We start from the raw sequence: 21302 nt of genomic DNA, 5'->3' as shown, positions 1-21302 counted from the left end.
GGAGAATCCAAGGCAGGTTTTCTAAAAATCAAAAGCTGATAGAGACCTCAAATGAATCCAAATCAGCTTTATTTGCCTGGTTCGTGCAAAACCAGGGAATTTAACAGGATGGCTTTGAATTTGTCATTAGTGCAAAAAAAAAGACTTGCAGCAGTACTTGCGGCAAAAGGTGGTTCTGCGAAGTATTGATTGAACGGGCTAAATACTGCACATCATATTTTTTTTTATATTATTTTAATTAGAGAACGCTTCAAAACCATGCTTTAATTTCCTTCCCACTCACAAATATGGTTATCACATCAAATCTCTCAAAACTACATTGAACTTTGTGGTTATTAATTAACATAATGTGAAACGGCTAAATGAGTGTTAACATTTTCACAAGGCATCACAGCTTTTTTCCAGTTGTACAGCAGCAGTTCTCAGACGGGAACCAACCTCCAGCCCAGAGCCACCTAAACGAGCCAGCACGTTGAATCGGCTCAGCCTCGGACAGCTCTTATCTGTCCCCACCCTTCCCTCCCATACAGGAAGCTGCATTTCTAACAAGCTAGCTGTCAACAAAGGCTAAAAGTGAGCGGAAGAAAACAACAACAAACCCAAGCAAAAGTCGGCGTGATAGCCGACTGTTGATTGGTTGTCTTAAAACGTTATTTTACTTGTCTGTCCGGGGAATAGTGACCATGGCGACCACCGCACAGCTGTTCGAGGTAAGCTATCCTAGCTAGCAGGCTAACTAATGGTTAACTGTTATAACGGCTCCTTAACGGTGCTGACTTTCTGTATCTTTACAATACGCAAATAAAGGTTTCCACGTTGTTTGCAGTGACAATAAGGTAGTTTCATTCAGTAAAATGCAAGGGGCAAAGAGCCCCCGACTTTTCCATCTTCCCGAGATGTCATTGTTTTTAATTGCGTGCACAGCTGTGATTTAATATTTTATGAGATATTTATGTTTCTGCTCTCTGGGAAGCTCATGATTTGCTCCAGCTACGCTCTGGTCAGCTGTTCACTTTGTTTTTTGCCCCCATGTAGGAGCCTTTTGACGCGGATGAGTATATCGAGAGGCTGGCGTGGAGGATTCCAGGAGGAGGCTCTAAAGGAGGAGCTGAGGCATTTGACCCCAAAAGGTAATAAATGGATGTCAGTCGCCACGTTTGCAACAACACAGAAATACCTCTATAAATCATCCTAGTTTGATTGATGTTTTCATTAATCTGAAAGCACACTGGTTCATAAATTTACAGTTAAAGATGCACCAATCAGAGGTTTCCTGACCAACACCGATTTCCAGCTTTTCTTGATATGTGAACAATCAATTATTATATATTTTTTAGAGATATATGGTAATATTTAATCCAGCACAGAGTAATGGGATTAGAAGGTAACCCCTTATTTATGTGTCACAGTATGTATATTAATTTCAGATATAGAGGGATAGATGAAGATGTAAAATAAACATACCCAGAATAATAAACATCTATTTGCTTTTTTTTTAATCAATCATGTAAATTTTTTTAGTTACCCCACACAAGAATCCAGATTCCATCACAAGTTGGGATGATTCATTCAAGCATGTAATTGTAATGTTTATGTTGAAGAAAAAAGGCAAGTTGTATGTCTTTTTGTTTATATGCAGAATGTTTTTTGTTCCTGTTTTTAAGTGCTGGAAATATCATATTGCACAGTAACAAACATTATTATAATTTTTTTTGGCTGAAATTAACAATTGGTACAAGTCAGTGACAGCTTTCAATGTGAGTTGGAAATTAGATTTTTAAGTTGTGCAGCTGTCTTAACATTCCTCCTACATATTTTATCTTGGAAAGTTCAGTACATTTATTTTTTCAAGAGCAACATTAATGTTCTTTTAAATGAAATTGTTTGTTTAAAAATACAATTCTTGCTAAGATCATTTATCAAAATGTAAGTGCCAAACCTTTATCTGATTGTTTTTTTTTTTTAAATCAATCTCAAGAAAGTGCATAGAAACACACACTGTTTAAGTGTTTGTAGAGCAAAACATGCTAAGAGATTTTAGATAATTTCCATATTTGATGACCTGCCAGTCAAGGGAAATTGTCAATTCTGACCGATCCATGGACGATTAATTGATCGATTTCTATTTACTGTGACTATATTTTTGAATGACCCCATTAAATCCCTTTAAAAAAAAAAATTCATCAAGTGAAATCAAATTTATAAATGAAAGCACATTTAAACAAATTAATTGAACCTTAATGCTATACGAAATAGTGGTATGTTAATTGGGTTTAATTAGTGACCCAGTTTTCTCACAAACTTATAATCTTGAGAACCTTTTAGACAATCACACGTCATTTATTCAGGGTTGCCTGAAGAAAAGCTTAATCGCTGTTTACCTTTCGATGGTAAATATTATGAGCATAATTTAAGTGACAAAGTGGTATAAATACAAATATGTCTGCTGGATGGTGTCCTGGCAACATTTTTCCCTTTTACTGTTTAAAAAGTATTCTTTCAAAACAGTTCATGTTGACTAAATACTTTCAAGTAAACTTGCTTAGCTTATTTTAAGAGTTCCTTTTAGTTATTTTTTTATTATTTTGCCTTGTCATGGTGAATAAAATAGTTAACGTCTGCCGTATAGATGTTGCCGTAATTATAATATCCCCACTCTCAAAGCGCTGCTGCTGTTTATGTGCTCCATGTGGATTAGTCAGTCCATCTTTATTTATGAAGCGCCTTTCTAATCAGGGTGTTGCTCACCATAACCATAACTGCTAAAACATTTTTATTCCATACTAATGCAGTTTTATTTAAAATAAACTACAGTTTCAAATATAAAGATCAAGAAATGTAAAAAAGAAAAGAAAAAAAAAAACATGTCAGGTTTTCCTTACAATTGAGTATTTTCTATTCTTGGATGTGTATCAGAATGTTTTTTACTGTTCTGGGCCACAATAGTTTGCTTAAAATGGCTGCTATTAAGGGTAGGCTGAAAATGGTTCTGGATGGGAGAATTTTCAACCAAAAAGATGTTTAGGCTCATCACTAGTTTACAACTTTTAGCTCCTCAATCGTCTCCTTTTTCTTAATTTTTCAAATTAGTGCATTTATGTCCATGCAGTTTTCCACCTTTAATTTAATTGGAGCTTTCTGTACAAGATTGTTAAATGTTTAATACATGCTTTACCATTTAATATAACTGTTTTTTTCATTAGAATACTTTTTAACTATTAATTGGGACATTGTCTAAGAATGGTAATCCTTCCTACAGCACATCTAGGCTTCTTATGCTCTGATTTCGACTTTTTGAAGGCCTCGGAGAAATTTTAGAAATAAACATGTATATAAATCCTTTGCACGCCTTTCTCCCGACTTCGGTGATGTTTACTCTTGGGGACAGAGTTGCATCTCGTAAGCAAAAACGCCACACCAGTTTAAGTTTACTGTAGATCCATCCTGCTTTATCTACTCCAACCACAAATTGTTGCCAGCACCTCCGCGCAAGCTCTTTGCGAGGAGTCAGCGGCGACGTATCTGAGGAGGCCACCATACTGTGAGTCACCAGCCGGGGAAGCGAGTGTCTGTTGGGAGAGGATGGAAGATGACTTTAAGCTGCAGCCAGTGCCGAAGGAATTAGTCAGAAGATTATACACTCATCATTTTGGGATATTTCCTACTCCTTGAAATGTGGTGCTGACTTAGAACATTTGCTCTGTAGTCCTAATGGCTCTTAAAATGCAGCTGACGAAGCTGCTAGTTTTCTGAGCTTTTTAAGCCAAGGGACCCAGGAATTAGACACTCAACGCTGTTCTGCAACTATTTACTGCAGCTGTGAGGTCAGTGGGACAGATCGAACCCTGTGGTAATCAATTATTCCCGTATTTGAAGAGAGTGGTTTCATATTTTGGCTGCGTTGCGTGTACAACGTATTGTTTACAGCAATTAAAATGTTCTGTGTGCACGTATCTGCTGGTTTTCTGAAATAGGCTCTTGGATGAATTTAAGTACCACATCGAGGAGCTGAAGCAACTGGATGAGAAGATCCAGCGGAAGGTGGAGAAGCTCGAGCACCAGTGTCATCGTGAAGCAAAGGAGTTCGCCCACAAAGTGCAAGACTTGCAAAGAAGCAACCAGGTTTGTTTACTTGAGAACATACGCCTGCCTTTAAGCCTCGACTTCGGCCCTGTCCACACTAACACAGATGTTTTGCAAATCAGAGGGTTTCTGCTCCTCTTGCTCCCCTTGATCACATACAAGTAAAATGTTTGGTGAGAGCAAATATTTTTAAAAACAGGGGCATTTGCCATGTTTCCCCGTGGATCTGTGCAGTTTCATTAACCTTTAAACGGAAGATGAACAGGTTCGTGGACAGTAAACGGTGTCAAAGAGAGCCTGTTGCAAAGCTCTGCTTGTAGGTGGAAACAGCTCTGCAGAAAGTCATGTGAACTATTTTTAGTGATCACGTTGTTTATTTTAAATTAAAGATTGTGTATTAAAAAACGCACAAATATAAGACAGAAACACGCCCTGTTTGGATTAGATTTTGTTAGAGCCAACCCACTTGTCAGTTATGCGTTACCAAATTACGTTGCTAGCTCAAAATGAAACGTTAGCATTTGTTAGCATAGTGTGTAAATGTTTTATATTAGCAAAGGCATTTAACAACAGGAGAAAACATTTGTTCTGTGGAAACTGATTTGTAACTGGAAAACCCCAACACCTGTGTACTGGAAAGTACCCTTTCCTTAACTAAAATGTGAATGTGGGCCTCATATGGCTTCGATTTGGCCAGATGGGTTCTACATTAACCTGGGCTCACAGCGGGCCTCCGCTATGGGACCCACAGGGCTTGACTAAATACAACCTTTATCAGCAAAACAACTTGGACGCCCTTCTATGTCTTAGCTGGGCCTCAACAGGCCCAAACTGCAACACCTAATGGGTTTATTTATTGTAGGTCCCATTTTTTGCCCAGAGCTTTCTCTGGGTTATTCCTATAAAGGTAAATGACATAGTGACGCCAAGTAGCCCACAGACATGCAACCATGTTTCAGCCAGATGTTTGAACCATGTATCCAGGCTTATCACGATAACAGATTTTGCTGGACGATAAACCTTTTTTTTTTTTTTTATATGTATTGCGATGCATCATAAAATTGTCATTTGGAGACACTTATATCAGAATCAAGTTTATTACCAAGTAGGTTTGCACTTACAAGGAATTTGACTTGGTTGATGGTTGATGCACCTTGGTTGATGGTGCAGACAAAACAAAATAGATATATATACAGAAAGCTATTTACATGGTAGACTGTGCGTTAATGTAACGCAGAAGGTCTGGAGGTGCTACATTAGTATATTGCTATATATATGACCATTATATGATAATGGCGTAATAATGCAAGCATATTCCCTCAAAATACAGCCTCAGATAGATTAAGCGGTTGGCCGCCGTCATTTGGCCTAAATCCCAAAAACTCCCACCCTGCAGCGGTCGTGTTCGGCTTTGACACCAGTTCAGTTTTCTTTTCAAACTAGCATTTCTCTGGCTCTTCCTCACGAGGCTCTGATGCTAAACTTTGAGCATGTGCCTTCCTGGCACAAGATTTAACTCCTCTTACACAAGAGGAAACGAGATGGAAGGGGTGAGCAGAGGCCGATGCACCGTACTGAAACCTTTTGTCATCCAGTCTCAGAGAGAGGAGAGGGAAACACAAGGGGTGAAAAAAGCAAGCAATGATATACAAATTATCAAGATTTTTTTATTTAATCATGTGATAAAAATTTTGTGCAAAATCCTTGCGTCACTTTAGAGGTGGGCGATAAATCAATTTACTCAATGAATTTGAATTTACATACCCATACATTTTTACATACATACATACATACATTTTCTTAAGGTGTAATTTTTGGATATTGGGATTTTATTGTGCCAATGCACTGATTGGGCTTCCATGAACAAAATGGCATGCAAAGCTGAATATATGTTTAGAATAATATATTACCAAATATTGTAAAGAGGAAACTTTTTTTTAACCATAATACAATGAAATACAATTTACCATAATACAATCGAAGCAATTTACTGTATTAATTGACTTATTTTTTTAAGTTAGTTGGAAGTTACACAAGTGAAGTGAAGCCTGTCCTTAGTTCATTGTGTAACACCGCTAGCAGCAAACATTTAGTTATATTTTCATTGTTCACAACGGCAGGGACGCCATCTTGTTTTTGTTTCACAGTTTGTATTTAGTTGCATTTTGAATTCAAGTCAGCTCCCAGACGAAATGGTCGACATAAAAGCAAGCTTTTTAAAATAGTTTCTTCAATTTCTTTCTGTGAAACAAATCGGAGGGAAAAAAAATCGATTAATCGGATTTGGTAAAAATAAAATCGTAGATTTAATTTTTAAGCCATATCGCTCAGCTCTGGGATGATTCCTCTCAGTTTAACAGATAATGTCACATCTTTGGTACGTCCCCTCAGTGGAGCCGTAAATGCCGTCACTGTACTGTATCATCATAGCTACTGGCCTCAAATAGCCTTTACTCATTTTCTGCTTTAAATCTATTTGCATGATGTTTCTGTGCCAACAGTATGTTATTCAAGCTTGAACAGTAAATTGCATTTTGTATTTCTTTTAGTGATTTATTTATTTATTTTTTTGCCTGCTTTCTTTTGGGTTCAGGTTAACTTAGCTCCGTTTTAGTCGAACTCGGCGTGCTCTTTTGAAATTTGACAGTGACTGAAGATTGTCATCGCCGTCTGCTGCTGCAGGGGGACTCTGACTGTTTATTGTAACACTTTGTACACTTCTCGTTTATATGACCTTCTTTTTGGTTTTGTCTCCAATCAGGTGGCCTTTCAGCATTTCCAAGAGCTCGACGAGCACATCAGCTACGTGGCCACCAAGGTGTGTCACCTGGGCGACCAGCTGGAAGGCGTGAACACGCCTCGCCAAAGGGCCGTGGAAGCCCAGCGGCTCATGACCTACTTCAACGAGTTCTTGGACGGAGACCTCCGCAGCGATGTCTTTAATAACCCAGACAAGGTGAGGCAGCAGCAAAAAAACGCTCCATTCTCTCACATATAGGGAGCTATTGGGTACGTGTTACCGCTGGAGGTGAGTATGAACAGGATTACGACGTAACCCACCCTTGTTAATTTGTCAAGTCTATCCACGTGGTTGGATCCTCTCGGCTAATTTGGATTAATGAAACCGCCTGACAATAGCTGGTTGATTGATGAGCGCGGATGTCAAGATGCGGATGTCAGAACCAATTGCGCTTACAGGAGGCTGTCATAGTGGCAGTATTTGATTGGGTCTGCAGCTCGTTGTTGTGTTTCCTGGAAGGAACTTGAAGCAGCGTGGTACGTGTAGGGGCGATGAGAAATCTCACATGTTGCACGGAGGCATGTTGGTGGGAAAGAAGTGACTCCCAAAAGTTTGATTTCTGTAGTTTTTGTCAGGAATGGATGTAGCGAAGGGAGTGTAGGGTCAATCCCAAAGCTTGAGATGGAGCCGGTATATCAGAGAGGCATGCAGAAATATCTGTCCAGATTCCTTTTCCTGAGCGTACCTCCATATGAGGGGGGGGGGGGGAAGAGAAAAGCTGCAAGTGAATAGCTGAAGGGGGATGGCTTTGCTAATCCTTCTGAAAGGGAGGGCTGGGCCGCCAGCGTGGAGACAAGTGCTGCTAAACCCTGACTGCAGGGAGACGGCTACATTACTTACATGGGATTTAGCTAATCTTAGCTGGGGGACAGATACTTAGAAAACCTTCGCCGAGCAGAAAGGCTGGATCCTCCTCACGGGAGCAGAGTAATGATGTTAGCTGAGGCAGGCATCTGCGGGAACAGAGGAGTTGCGGACGGCGGGCCTTTCGTGGGTCTGGGGCTTTTTCAGCGGATGTGTGCGGAGGGGCGGGGGGGGGGGGAGGGTGTTCTCGATAGGGCCTCCTTTTTTTACACAGATATCCCTGGCCGGACAGATTATTGAAAGCGATTTAGCCTCCTGTGGGATTACAGTCCATTCAGAAAAGACGTGCCAGTAAAGAGTCGGATGTGCTGCTAAGTCAGGACTGCCGCTGCTGCTGTTGCTGCCAATGCCCAGGTGAGCGCAGCCTGCCTGTTATCAGCTTCCTGTTTAACACAGGAAGGCGGAGGGAGGCTGCTCTAAGATGATGATCCCTCAAGTGGAGACACCGCCGGCGGCCTGCCCACTTTCTGTCTGGATGTCCACCTCACATGGCTCTGTTGTGCCATTTCTCTCTTTTCCCACCTCACCTGACATCTCCCCTCTCTCTCTCTCTCTCTCTCTCGCCAACACTCACACGTCCCCATTCTCTCTCCCTCTCTCTCTCTAACCCTCAGATTAAGGAGGCTGCTGATATCATTCAGAAGCTGCATCTCATTGCCCAGGAGCTGCCATTCGACAGGTGAGCCAGGCCTCCTGGAGGCAGCTTTACACGCTTGCCGTCAACCAGGAAGAAGGCGCTATGCAAAATGATCCCCCCCTTGAAACTTTTCCACTTCTTGTCACATCACAAACACAAACGTTGTCGTATTTCATTGGGATTTTATGTGATAGACAAACACAAAGGGATGGATTATTGTGAAGTGGACAGAAAAAAAAAAACATGAAGCATTGTCCTAAAAATCCTTTGAAAGGAAAACTCTGAGCCAATATTAGAACCATTTTATCCAGATCGAGAACATCAGAACATGACTTTTCAAGTCTTGCCACAGATTCTATGTGGGATTCAGGTCTGGACTTTGACTAGGCCATTCTAACAGATGACTAGACTTTGATCTAAACCGTTCCATTGTAGCTCTGGCTGGGTGTTTAAGGTTGTTGTTCTGCTGGAAGGCAAACCTCTGCCCCAGCCCCTGATCTCTTACAGGATGTTCCATCCACCTGACTGGCTTCCTCTTTGCTGCTGACGAGAATAATCTGTTTAACATGATGCTGCCACCATCATTGCTCACAATAGATATTCTGTTTAGAAGGATGTGTCAAGTTGATTTTTTTGAGCCAAGAAGTCCATTCTTTCACACATTTACTGCATTCCCTGAATGGCTTGTGGCAACCTGCAAACAGGACTTCTATGTTTGTTTGTTTTTAAAATGAACATTAGTTTCCTCTTGTCCGGTTTATTGGGTATAGCTGTCCTGCCAGTAGATTTTGCCATCTGGATTGTGAATCTTTGCAGCTCTTTTTAAGTTACAGTGGGCTTTTTAGCTGATCCCCCTTGTCCAGTCTAGGGTTTAGGTGCAAGGCCCCGTCTCAGTATGTTTGCAGCAGTAAATTATGTCGCCTTCCTTAAGTTTATGTTGATCCATCACATAAAGTCACAGTAAAATACGTTGAAACCTGTATTGCAACAAGATTGTGGAAATGTTCAAGCAACATGTTGAGGTTTCCGTTCATTGTGATCTTATGTATAAAGCTTTATGCGTTTTTGAATTGTATCATTAAAAAAAAGAAGATATTCTCACTCATCATGAACGTCTTTCACGCTTCCTCTGTGACAGGTTTGCAGATGTCAAGGCAAAAATAGCAAGTATGTTTCTGATAATACGAATCCACTGCTGTCTTTTTGGAGTTGTCAAAAGTTTGATATGTCTTACATCTTATGTTTGTTTTTATTTGTACCAAGGTAAATACCACGACCTGGAGCGGCAGTTGATCCAGGAGTTCACTGCAGCCCAGCGCAGAGGGGAAATCGGTCGCATGCATGAGGTCGCAGCTGTTCTTCTACATTTCAAGGTGACCGAGAAAGACAGATTTATTCTATTGTACTATTTTATGGGTTTTATTTCATTGGTAGTTGATTTGTAAAGTGCAAGATATTGCCTATTAATTATTTTAGTGCATTAATACAGTGAAGATGTCGCTGGAAGGATAACATCTGTGTCTTTCTTTTTTGAAGGGTTACGCACACTGTGTGGACGTCTACATCAAGCAGTGTCAGGAAGTAAGAGTTTGGTCCTCTTTTAACATGTTGTTCGGTTTGGTTCCACACCAGATAAAGAAGCTTTCATGCTCTTTTCCTTTCCGTCTGTCCGCCTTAGGGCGCCTACATGAGGAATGACGTGTTTGAAGACACAGCAGCCCTCTGCCAGAGGGTCAACAAGCAGGTGGGCGAGGTCTTCAGCAGTCCAGAGACGGTCATGGCCAAACTCATCCAAAACATCTTTGAGAACAAACTTCAGGTACTTTTAGTCATTAATTAGTTCATTCCTTCCTGTTTAGGCTCGTTTTTAACTCTCCGTGTCCCCTCAGGCTCATGTCAGGGAAAAACTGGACGAGACTCGACATTCAGATGTAGAACAGTACCTCAAGAACCTCTATGACCTTTACACCAAGTAATAAATTGCTCACTTGCCGTTTCTTGGGTGTCATTCATGTTGGCGGTCATACTTATATGCTGCGTCTGAATATTTCCAGGACCACAGCGCTAGCCACAAAGCTGGCCGAATACAACCTCGGCTCAGATAAGCACACGTTCCTGTCCAAGCTGATAAAGAGCATCTTCTCCTCTTACTTGGAAAGTTACATTGACATGGAAAGGGACTACCTCCGCAGTCGAGGTGCCATGATCCTACAACGATACTATGACTCCAAGAACCACCAGAAGCGCTCCCTTGGCGCCGGCAGGTTGGAGTTGGACCTTCAGTTTGAAACATTTCTACAAACTTGAATTGTTCTGTACTGTGCTGAAATGAGAACCATTATCTTTGTGCAGTATTCAAGAGCTAAAAGAGCGGATCAGGCAGCGCACCAACATTACACTGGGCCAAAGCATCGACACCCATGGGGAGACATTCCTGTCCCCAGAACTGGTTGTTAACCTCTTACAGGAGACGCGTCATGCCTTTGAGAGATGCCACAGGGTGAATCTCCTCTGCTTTCTCCACAAATGCATTTAACTAATTTCTGTATGTTTTCTAATGAAATTAAATAATCCTTTTTCTCTTAATGCTGCACAGCTTTCAGATCCTTCCGATCTACCCAAGAATGCCTTCTCCATCTTCCTTCTGCTGGTTGAACATCTGTGTGTCGAACACATCGACTATGCCTTGGAGATCGGCCTGATGGGTACTTGCATCTGTCTTCAATAGAACCACAATGTCTTTTTTTTTTTTTCTTTTTTTACATACGGTGAAAAGTTTATATAGAAGGCGTCAATATCATATTAATTCGGTAATTTTTACATATATTTTATATAAATATACAATTTCAAGGATTTAAACAATATCTAGACTAAGCTAGCAAAGTTTATTTTGTCCACATAGGATAGAAATGATACAGACTACCTCAAATATAGGTATACAGCCCCTGTTTATATGGAGAAAAGTCCATATGGAAATGACAGAAAAAGCTGAACAGTTTGTCATCTGTCATTGTTCTGATTGGATTTTTGAGCACGTTCTTGTCAAAAACAGCAGCGCTTGTTTTATTTGGGTGGCTTCCTGGTAAGGACACGGCTTTCACGCACAAGCTATACATTTTTATTATGCTTGAGTTTGGTGCTTTCAGACTGCCATTTCAGAAACGTAATGTTTGGCTGCTTTATCTAAAACCAGTTTGGGTGTTTGTTTGTGGACCACTAAAGCCTGTTCACTGTTGTTCCGGATAACTGAGAATTTGCACAGGCACCACCAAATTATTTTCAAGTTTCAATCACCTAGCTGTTGATTTGAGCTGAAGTTGAAGACTTAGGAACAAGTTGTTTATCTTTTCCTCTACTTTGCTCACTGGCAGTAAAGTAGACCCACAGCAAGATGCTACCACAATGGTTAAGAGTTTATGCTCTTTGCATTGAATTCCTGATGAGCTTCAGCCAAATCAGTCTTTGTCGCTTCTCACCCTAAAAAATGTTTGTCGTTTAGATAATCTGTGTATCATCCGTGTGAATTAATCAAACTTCACAACAAATGTAAACTTGTCCAACCAGTTCTACTTTTTTTAATGTCTTAGAATTTTATCCACAAACAAGAATAGTTGTAATAAATCTTTAAATTAATAATATGTATGCCCTGGTGAGTGCATGCAAACCTCTAACCAGCACTGTAGTTTAACTAAAACAAAAAGAGGCATTGTTCTCTCCTTTGCTGTTGGATACGACAAAGGCTTTAAAGGAATAGTAGAATACTTTTCACATTTCTTGTTTCTCTTTTCTCTCTCATAATAACATCATATCTTCAGGTCTTGATTGTCTCGGTCCAGATCAGTCTTCAGAGCAGGAGCAAACACTCTGCATATCCGTTCACCCTTCTCTTAATGAGGCAGGGCTATACTGAGATGAGCATTAATATTCTAAAGCTATGATCAGGTCTGTGTTGAGATTAGCTATGCCCTAATGCGAAAACATAAAGTGCATTCAAAAACAATTTTATATAAGCGCCACATTGTAATTTGCCTGATTTTTGTCACAGGCACGCAAATCTTTGGGCAAAATACTTTAATGATTAATTTTAGCCTTATTGTCAGGAGTCACGTGGATAAATGAACCTAAATACAGCACTGCGAGCATTTAGTTTATGTAGTTTAATTATATACCATTACACATGTCACCTCAAGGCTCTTTACAAGACATTATATCGAGTTCATGTTTCTGACTTGGGGTAATTAAGTAAATACTTAAGTGCTGGTGAAGATTCTCAGTCATCCAGGTCATGGGCATTCCAAAAAAGTAAAAAAACAACTTGACTTTTTTTCCCGAAGTTTGAAGACGTTTCACTTCCTATCCAGACAGCTTTTTCAATTCAAAATGTCTGGACTAATGTGGAGTTCCAAGCTTTATAGTACTGCCCAACAAAGGCCTTGTAATGGCTTAGAGATAACATGCAGATTGAACCGAAACAGGTCCAGCCCCTTAGTAAAGGGGCAGACAAAGTTTCTTTATACCAACCTTATCAGAACACCTCGATATAAACTATATCCATACACGATGTCAATTTTAATGCCTTCTTAAAACAGTTTCTGCCGCAGTAAACGACAGGAAACTCCCAATATATGACAGTTATTTAGATCATGTATGCACGGTATAATTAGCTGATGTTTATTGCAGTCCAAGTAATTCTTTGCAATACTGATGTTGCAAACAGTAACAATGCGATGGCAATAAACTTGTGGTATGATGTGCGACCCTAGCTGAAATCGATTACATAGAATTCAGTTTGGTCAAAATGCAGTTCACTTAATCATGTTACTCATTCCTATACAATCCAATCATATCATGAGATTCAGAGCCAGATGCATATAGTTCGGATCAATAAAAAAACACAACAATTATTAATCGACTTGTAAAAAGTTAACTGTCTGAGCAAGCTCACCCCGCTGCGTAAAGGCACAGTTCGTCCTCTTGAACAGCATGTCCTGACAGTCGGGTGAAACAGCTCCATGTAAACTGGAAGAAACTGTCAAACCTGTATTTTATCGCTTTATTGATGTTACTTGTATTCACCTGTACAGCACCTTTGTCGCCTTTTGGTTTGTAAAGCGCTTTATAAATAAATGAATGATCTTGACGAAACATTTACCGGTTTAAAAAAAGAAGATTGCGCTCTCATTTCTCCAGTCGATGTACCACTTCAAGAGGAATATAGATTCAGCATTATGGGAAGTTGTGGGTGAAAATAATGATGATGAAGTGGCTGGTTAAATGTAGCTTGAGCTGGTGATTTGGCGTAACATGATCCTGCTTACCAACTGCAGAATTTCTCTGCTGACGCTGCTCCAGACACACTGAAGAGGCTGCGTTTTACTCTTGGCAGTCATCTGAGACACCAAGCAAGGAGCTGTCAAACACAGATTTATCTTCTAGTGTTAGGAGAATGGGAAATGACAGAAATGATGCTGCATCAGGAACTTTTTGAGAGAAATAGTTGTATTTTTACCTGCCTTTTTGTGATTTTCCCTTCCTTCCCTTTAGGAATTCCCTCATCGGATGCTAAAAATGCCAACCTGTACTTCCTGGATGTGGTTCAGCAAGCAAACTCTATTTTCCATTTGTTTGACAAGCAGTTTAATGACCAGCTCATGCCTCTAATAAGGTCAGTTACAACTTAAAGACAGCAACGTACGAATGAGATTACTTTTCTCATTAGACCAGAATTATTTTCAATTCACCCCAAAAAAAAAACAAAAAACTGCTTTCTGTGATCTGCCAACAGCTCCTCTCCAAAGCTGGCCGAGTGTTTGCAAAAAAAGAAGGAGGTGATTGAACAGATGGAAGTGAAACTGGACACTGGTATCGACAGGTCGGTTTCGTTTTTTTAACAAAGTTAATAAAGGTATACTTTTCCATTTGGGGATACATATTCCAATGCCTTTTCTGGTCTGTTTTGCCTCCTCACACAGAACATTAAACTGCATGGTGGGCCAGATGAAACACATTCTGACAACAGAGCAGAAGAAAACCGATTTCAGGCCAGAGGATGAGAACAACGTCATGATCCAGTATACTGCTGTAGGAGATGCTGAACTCGCATGCAAATCAGAACACACGAACCCACTTCAACACATCTTGTTGTTCCTAAACTACAGATCTGTAGAGTCTCAGTTGTCTCTGTTTGCTCCGTTTTCCCTGGCCAGGCCTGCTCCAAGGTTTGCGCCTACGTCAGCAGACAGGTGGAACACGTTCGGAAGTCCATGGATGGGAAAAACGTGGACACGGTGCTGACGGAACTGGGCATTCGTTTTCACAGACTCATCCACGAGCATTTACAACAGTTCAGCTACAGCTCGATGGGAGGCATGCTGGCCATCTGCGACGTGGCTGAATACAGACGATGCGCCAAGGACTTCAAGGTGAGGGAAGGGACAGAGGTCCGAAATGCTCTGGTCACGGGACCTACGTGGCTTGGCCCCCTTGGGTCCTAATTTTGTCGTGGTAAACGGTTTTAAAGCAATGATGTTGATCTGCTCATTAAAAATTTAATTTCTATTGATATTAGAATATTGAAATTAGAATATGACTAAAAAGTTTTTCTGGAATTTAAACAGGTAAACATATAGTAAAGGTTCATTAGACATAATCATGATTGTGGCTTCTAACCAATGATAGGGGAAAAAGTTAGTGTCTAAGAAAATTGGAATTTTGCATTATACCATTTTATTTATTCAGAAATATAATCTTTCTTAAGGTATATCTATGCACGGTACAATATATTTGGTCTGAAGTCCTTTTGCATATATTACTGCATCCATGCAGAGTCGCATGGAGACAATGAGGTTGTGGCTCTGCTGAGATGTTAATGAAGCTCAGGCTGCACCAGACCCGTCCCATTGTTGGGTCTGGTGTCTCATCTTCTCCTTGACAAGACTGGTTCTCAATAGGATTTAGATCAAGCGAGTGAAACAGAGCGATTAGATTAGATTAGATTAGATTAGATTAGATTAGATTAGATTAGATTAGATTCAACTTTATTGTCATTGCACAGGTACAGGTACAAGGCAACAAAATGCAGTTTAGGTCTAATCAGAAGTGCAATAGCAGGTGGATATTACTGTGAATAGAGTTTTACACATATGTACAGTAGCATAATATACAGATGATTATTATAACAGTTTACATGTGCTATGAATATATGTTCAGGTGGCTATTAATATAGGCAGAATTGTGAGCATGATATACAGGTAGCTATTACTATAAAATTAATAATTAGAGTTTGGACAGCAGCTATTTAAATTAAAGTGCAGTGGAAGGTAATTGCATATTACAGTTTAAGTACGGTATTGCAAATGTATATGTAAACAATTGTGAATAAACAGTCAGCAGTGCAAATCAATATACAGTCATGATGAGTAGTGCAAGATGCATGTAAACAGTCTTTACAATAGTAAATAGATACCCGCATCATTAAAGCCGGTATTGGTACCTTTTGGCAGTGTGGACAGGTGCCAAGTCCTGCTGGAAAATGAAATGAGCTGCTCCATAAAGCTTGTCGGCCGAGGGAAACATGAAGTGCTTTAAAATTCCCTGATAGACGGCTTTGTTGACTTTTGACAGTGGACCAACACAAGCAGATGACTCAACTCCCCAAATTATAACTGACTGGTCAAACTTTAGGCGGTAGCAAGGATGCAGAGAAGCCACGTTACTCAGTATGCGTACAGTACGCCTGAGTATGTGGGAACCTTTAGACTTTGATTTTGAAATTCATGAAAAAATATATATATTTCAGCTGAATAAAGGACTTTGGACCGCTAAGCTCAGGACACTTCTGTCATTGTCTCTGGTTCAGGGGTGGGTAAACACAAGGAATGCAAAGGGTTGCAGCCCAAGTCCTGGATGCATCTGTGTGTGATGGCTTGTGGAGTCCGTACCTTGTTAATCTCCTCCAGACTCTCGACCCGGCTTTGATCCAAAGTCCGCTCAAGGCTGCCTGTGCGCATTGTTCTTCCACTTTTCTTCTTTCCACTCAACCTTCCACTGATGTGTTTGTATCCAGCTATCCCTGAACAACCAGCTTCTTTAGCTGAGTTGTAGTTCTGGCTTCTGGACAACTGTCAGTCAGCAATGTTGACATAATACGTCTGTCTTAAAAGTCCGGTCTTATTGGTCTTGTATGATATTCACATTTTCCGAGAAACATGGTTTGGGGTTTTAATTAGCTGTAACAGCACTTTACATCCAGTGAATCTATAACTTACAAGTTTCACTTTTGATCTGAATTACCCAAACAAATTACTGTATTCTTATTTTAATGTTAGATGCACCTGTAAAATACTATTTTAAAAGACCTAAGAATGGCAAACTTTCAAATCTTAGCGTGGGGTCCTTGTGAGCTTCCATTAGAAAGGAAAGTGTGTACTGAGTAGTTGTCTGCCTGTCTCTCTTCAGGTCCCCCTTGTGCTGCAGCTCTTTGACACGCTCCACGCCCTCTGTAACCTGCTGGTAGTTGCCCCTGACAACCTGAAGCAAGTCTGTTCAGGTGAGCATCTGACCAATCTGGACCGGAACCTCCTCCACGCCTTCGTCCAGCTCCGAGTGGACTACCGTTCTGCCAGACTGGGCCGACATTTCAGTTAATGACTCTTTAAAGACTTTCTGTACTCCGTCCAGGGAAAAAATATATATATATATTGATGCATCCTGAAGATACTAATCGCCAATCAGTCCGTCTCCAAAATAGAGATCACGATTGGAAGGCCGATGCTCCTTGAATGTGGGAATTTTACCTTTTTTTTTCAATTACTTTTGTGAAAGGATGAAATCTGAGTACTTGTTGATATTGAATCTCTCTTTTTTTTTGTTTTTAAATACTAATATCTGACAAATTTATGTGATAAGTGAATTACTTATGTCTGTGCTTGCATAAAAAAAATGTTTTGCTTGTGCCAAATATTTAAGTTCTTCAGTTGGACCTGTGCACAGGAATTGGCTCTGAAGCAGCTTTAAAAGGATCGGTTTTGCTGTCAAGTCAGACATCAGCTCTGCAGTTTTCACTTCCTATGGTGGAAACGCACTTTTTCTGATAGATCAGAACGTCTGACCAAACTTAAGAAGGAGCAATGGCTGATTCTTGTGCTCTAAAAGGGACGTTGAGGACCAGGAGCGGTTGCATTCCCAATCTGCTGCTTCTCCTTATGTGCCACCTTTTTAAGGTAAAAATAAAACTTTGCAAAGATAAACCTGAACTCCAAAACACAGTTTCCACCTGCACCTCACACTGCAGCAGAGAATAAAGTGTGTTGAGCTTTCATTAGGATGTTAATCATAAATAATCATTAAAGTCATTTCTGTTTTTAGTGGTCAATATAGTTCTAACTCAGGTATGTGTTTCTAAAGCCTGCATTTCAGTTTAAACTAACACACTGGATGGATCGTTTTGTACTTTTCTTAAACATCCAAGCTCCGTTTATCAAAAGTAATGCAGTTGATGTCACTTTAACATATAACAAAGTGGGGGTGGGGGATTATGGAGTTAAGATGGATAACAATGTCATATTTATTGCAGTAATGGTAAAAAAAAAATAATGTAAAAAATTTACCACATTCAATAAACCCCTCATTGCATTTTGTCAAACCTCACAAATAGAAATGCAGCTCAAATAAAAAAAGTGTATTAAACAGAGCGTCATAAAGGTTACTTGAGTAGATGAGTTAAATTATGGTGCTGCAGTTCCACTAAACAGTTTACGGTAATGAGATTCAAGCCTGTTTTCAAATATATTAATACTGAAATGTCCTTGAGAAAGAGTAGTTTAAACAGCAAAAGTAACCATCCCAATGAAACTGTCAGTTTTACAGGTTTATAAACCTGAATTAGAATTTCTGGTTAAGACAATAAATCATTAATCTTAACGCGGTCTTTCTTTACCTTTACAACAATGCAACAGTTCCCCATCCCTTAGCAGACATTTAAAGCGGTCTGAGTCGACGCGTTTAAAAAGCATTCATCGATTCTCACCGAGCGAGTGGTGCTTTGCACACTGAATGGACAAGTGAGCCAGACTTTCCAGGTGCATGCGCCGCGGCCGAGGAAGAGCCAAATGACCACCTTCTCACCCCGCGGTTTCAAAGAAGGAAGTCAAGAGGAACATCGTGGAGTCAGTGTGAGCGGAGCTAGAGACGGGCCTGAGAATCCCTCTCTGGTGGGTTTGGGTGGTCCTCCCACGGATCAGGGCTCAGACGATAGGTGCGATGGGTCACTGGGTATACGTCTCTGTAATTGGACAGATCAACACTTGCTCCTTCAGCGGTGTGCAAAGTCCAAGACGTCGTTCATCTGATCTGCAGTGTTTCTGGGTCAGAGGAGGCTGTAAAGTTGATCTCCGCTGATTAGGGAAACAAACTAAACTTAAAAGGGACTTCTTCTCACACAGCTTAATGGAAGTCCACATTAACTGCCCTCTTTGCAAGAAAAAGAAAGACCGAGCTCCTGATGCCTGACTATTTGCTGCCCGCATTGTACTGATGTTTACCCTAATTATTGATTCAATAAAGATGAATTTTATTATTCAACTCTGCGTATTTCCCCTATTTTGAGAGCTGTGAATAGAAAGTTTGCCTCGGTCTGTCTCTGTGAATGTCACTTTCAAAGTGAGATGAAACACTTCCTCCTTTCTGTAGAAGTCATCAAGTATTCATAGGAATTCTTGCCACCAGAGTAAAGTTCTTTCTCAGACTTCAGGAAGTGAGCAGAGCCGGAGGGGATTAGATCTGTACGAGCTGATGAATTGTGTGCAGTAGTCATGAACTGGGGGAGAGCTGGGGAGATAGAGACGGCTCAGAGCTCAGCTCCAGTGCCGGCTGGTTAGTGTTGTGTAGAAGGTACACACAGAGCTGTGCAAGTTCAAACAACATAATTAATTAGGCTAATATTAATATTATCAATGCCACATAAATTCAATTCTCTCTGTCCTAATCACAGCTAGATAGCTTGTAAAAATTATTTTGTTAGGCCCTGATGCAAACAGCGGGGATTTTCCAAACATTTGAAAACTATTTGTTTTTTGCAGCGATTAATGTGCGTGACTCGGGAAGGGGTTGGGGGGAGCGGAGCCCGGCCAGAGACGATAACTGCCGTGCAGACGGAGGCAGCGGCGCAGCGTGGCCCCGGGGACTCCCAGCGTGGGCACATGGAAGAGGTGGAGGGATGTGTTTTTTTTTTTTTTTTTTCCAGGGGGGAGGGTGGATGTTTGAGCAGGTGGAGGAGATTAGTCACATTGTCAACACTGGAAAGGTGGATAAGACTGTACCCTCTTAATCGTCAGTTTGAGCAAGTCTTGTGTACACGCTCTGAAGCATAAAGACCTCAGTACAGCTGATTCCTCTCAAAATGCTGCAGCTTGTAAAAGTATTCTTCTTTGGTCACCTTGGAACCACAAACCTTGTTTTATTTATTTGATTTTCTATGATGAAGTACCACAGAACTGTGGAAGGAAAATGATGCATGGTTTTCATTTTCCTTTTCTGCAAACAAGCTTTAAGACGGAACATTTGGATTTAAATGAGTTTACTCTGATATCCCTGAATAAAACCCAGTGCAAGCAAGCCTCCAGAAGTCTAATTATTGGATAAATAGAGTCCACAACTGTATACGTTCATACAGATGACCAATCATACTGAGCCAGGTTCTGCTGGAGGTTTTTCCTTTCCGCTGTCGCTTCATGCTTGCTCAGTATGAGGGATTGCTGCAAAGCCATCAACAATGCAGACGACTGTCCACTGAGACTCTACGCTCTTTCAGGAGGAGTGAATGCTGCTTGTCAAGACTTGATGCAATCAACCCTTAGATAGGAATTTTCGTTTTGACCAATCTGTATGATCTGACCCAATCTGTATAATCTGATTGAATTTGACTTTGGAAAGTGCCTTGAGATGACATGTTTAATGAATTGGCGCTATATAAATAAAATTTAATTGAATTTAATTGATTTATACTGTAACCTTGGTGTGAATGTAGTGGTTCTGTGAAGGCCTGAGAGGTTTCTGCCGAACTTTAAATCAGGGTTTTGGCAAGCATCACCAATCCCTCTGTGAACTATCCTGTCCATTCATTCAAATGAAGAGCACGGACCAGCTGCTAAATCTATGAAGATACGATTGTCCGCCCAAACTAACAGTGTGGGGCAAAGAGAGCATTAATCAGAAGCCTGTTGTAACTCTGGAGCAGATGCGGAGACATCACACAGCTCATGTGGGAGATTAGGGTGTTGTGGGTTGGATTCCAGCTTCCTCTGTCACATTCTGTGTGCCTGGTGGCAAGGCTGACCGATCTGCGTAACGGTGTATGAGTGTGGTCCATTTGTGGCTGTAGGGATTGTTCATACGACCAGAAAAGCCCTAATAAACCATTTCTGGTCTGTCCATTTAGCATATAAGGGACGCTGCAATACCATGTCGATTTGTTTGCAGCATCATTTTTGGTGTGCATGAACAGGGACAAGAAAGAAGCCTCAGAAGAGATTGGATACATGGATGGAGCTGAATGCGTCAGGCAGATGTGTCAAAAGAAAACCTCGCTGAGGGGAAAAAAAAAACAAAAAAACTTGGGATTGAAGTAATGGACGACGATCCCTGAAGCAATGGGCAGAGCTAATGGTTTAGCTCCAAGCATATCCATGAATTGGGATGGCCCGGCCCAATCAATGAAAGACCCTAATAAAATGGAGAATATGTGCCAAAACTAGAAGACTGATGTTCACAGTTTCCAATCTAATCTGACTCAACTTGAAGCTCTCTCTAGTTTCCAGAAAGCATCACCCTCAGGGGTGCTGAATGCAAATGCATCCTGCCCCTTTCAAGATTTTTTTTGCATAACATAAAATGAAATAAACTTACCACTTTGTACTTATT

The 21302-nt window shown here is 40.6% G+C and overlaps 1 protein-coding gene across 1 annotated transcript; it reads left to right on the top strand.

The window, feature by feature from the left end:
• The first annotated feature begins 508 nt into the window (after positions 1-508).
• Positions 509-18965, top strand: LOC118567077 (exocyst complex component 5-like). The gene is made up of 18 exons (XM_036151154.1): positions 509-710; positions 1036-1130; positions 3975-4122; positions 6845-7039; positions 8362-8426; positions 9523-9551; positions 9648-9757; positions 9921-9965; positions 10063-10203; positions 10274-10356; positions 10439-10648; positions 10737-10884; positions 10981-11089; positions 13929-14049; positions 14170-14256; positions 14357-14465; positions 14591-14806; positions 16842-18965. The coding sequence occupies exons 1-18, from the start codon at positions 684-686 to the stop codon at positions 17028-17030; spliced, it is 2127 nt and encodes a 708-aa protein (XP_036007047.1). The 5' UTR covers positions 509-683; the 3' UTR covers positions 17031-18965.
• The last annotated feature ends 2337 nt before the right edge of the window (positions 18966-21302 follow it).

Source organism: Fundulus heteroclitus, chromosome 19, assembly GCF_011125445.2.
Source record: "Fundulus heteroclitus isolate FHET01 chromosome 19, MU-UCD_Fhet_4.1, whole genome shotgun sequence".
Classification (NCBI taxonomy): Eukaryota; Metazoa; Chordata; class Actinopteri; order Cyprinodontiformes; family Fundulidae; genus Fundulus; species Fundulus heteroclitus.
The sequence above is the reverse complement of the archived record's forward strand: the minus strand, read 5'-3'. Positions and strand labels throughout refer to the sequence as shown.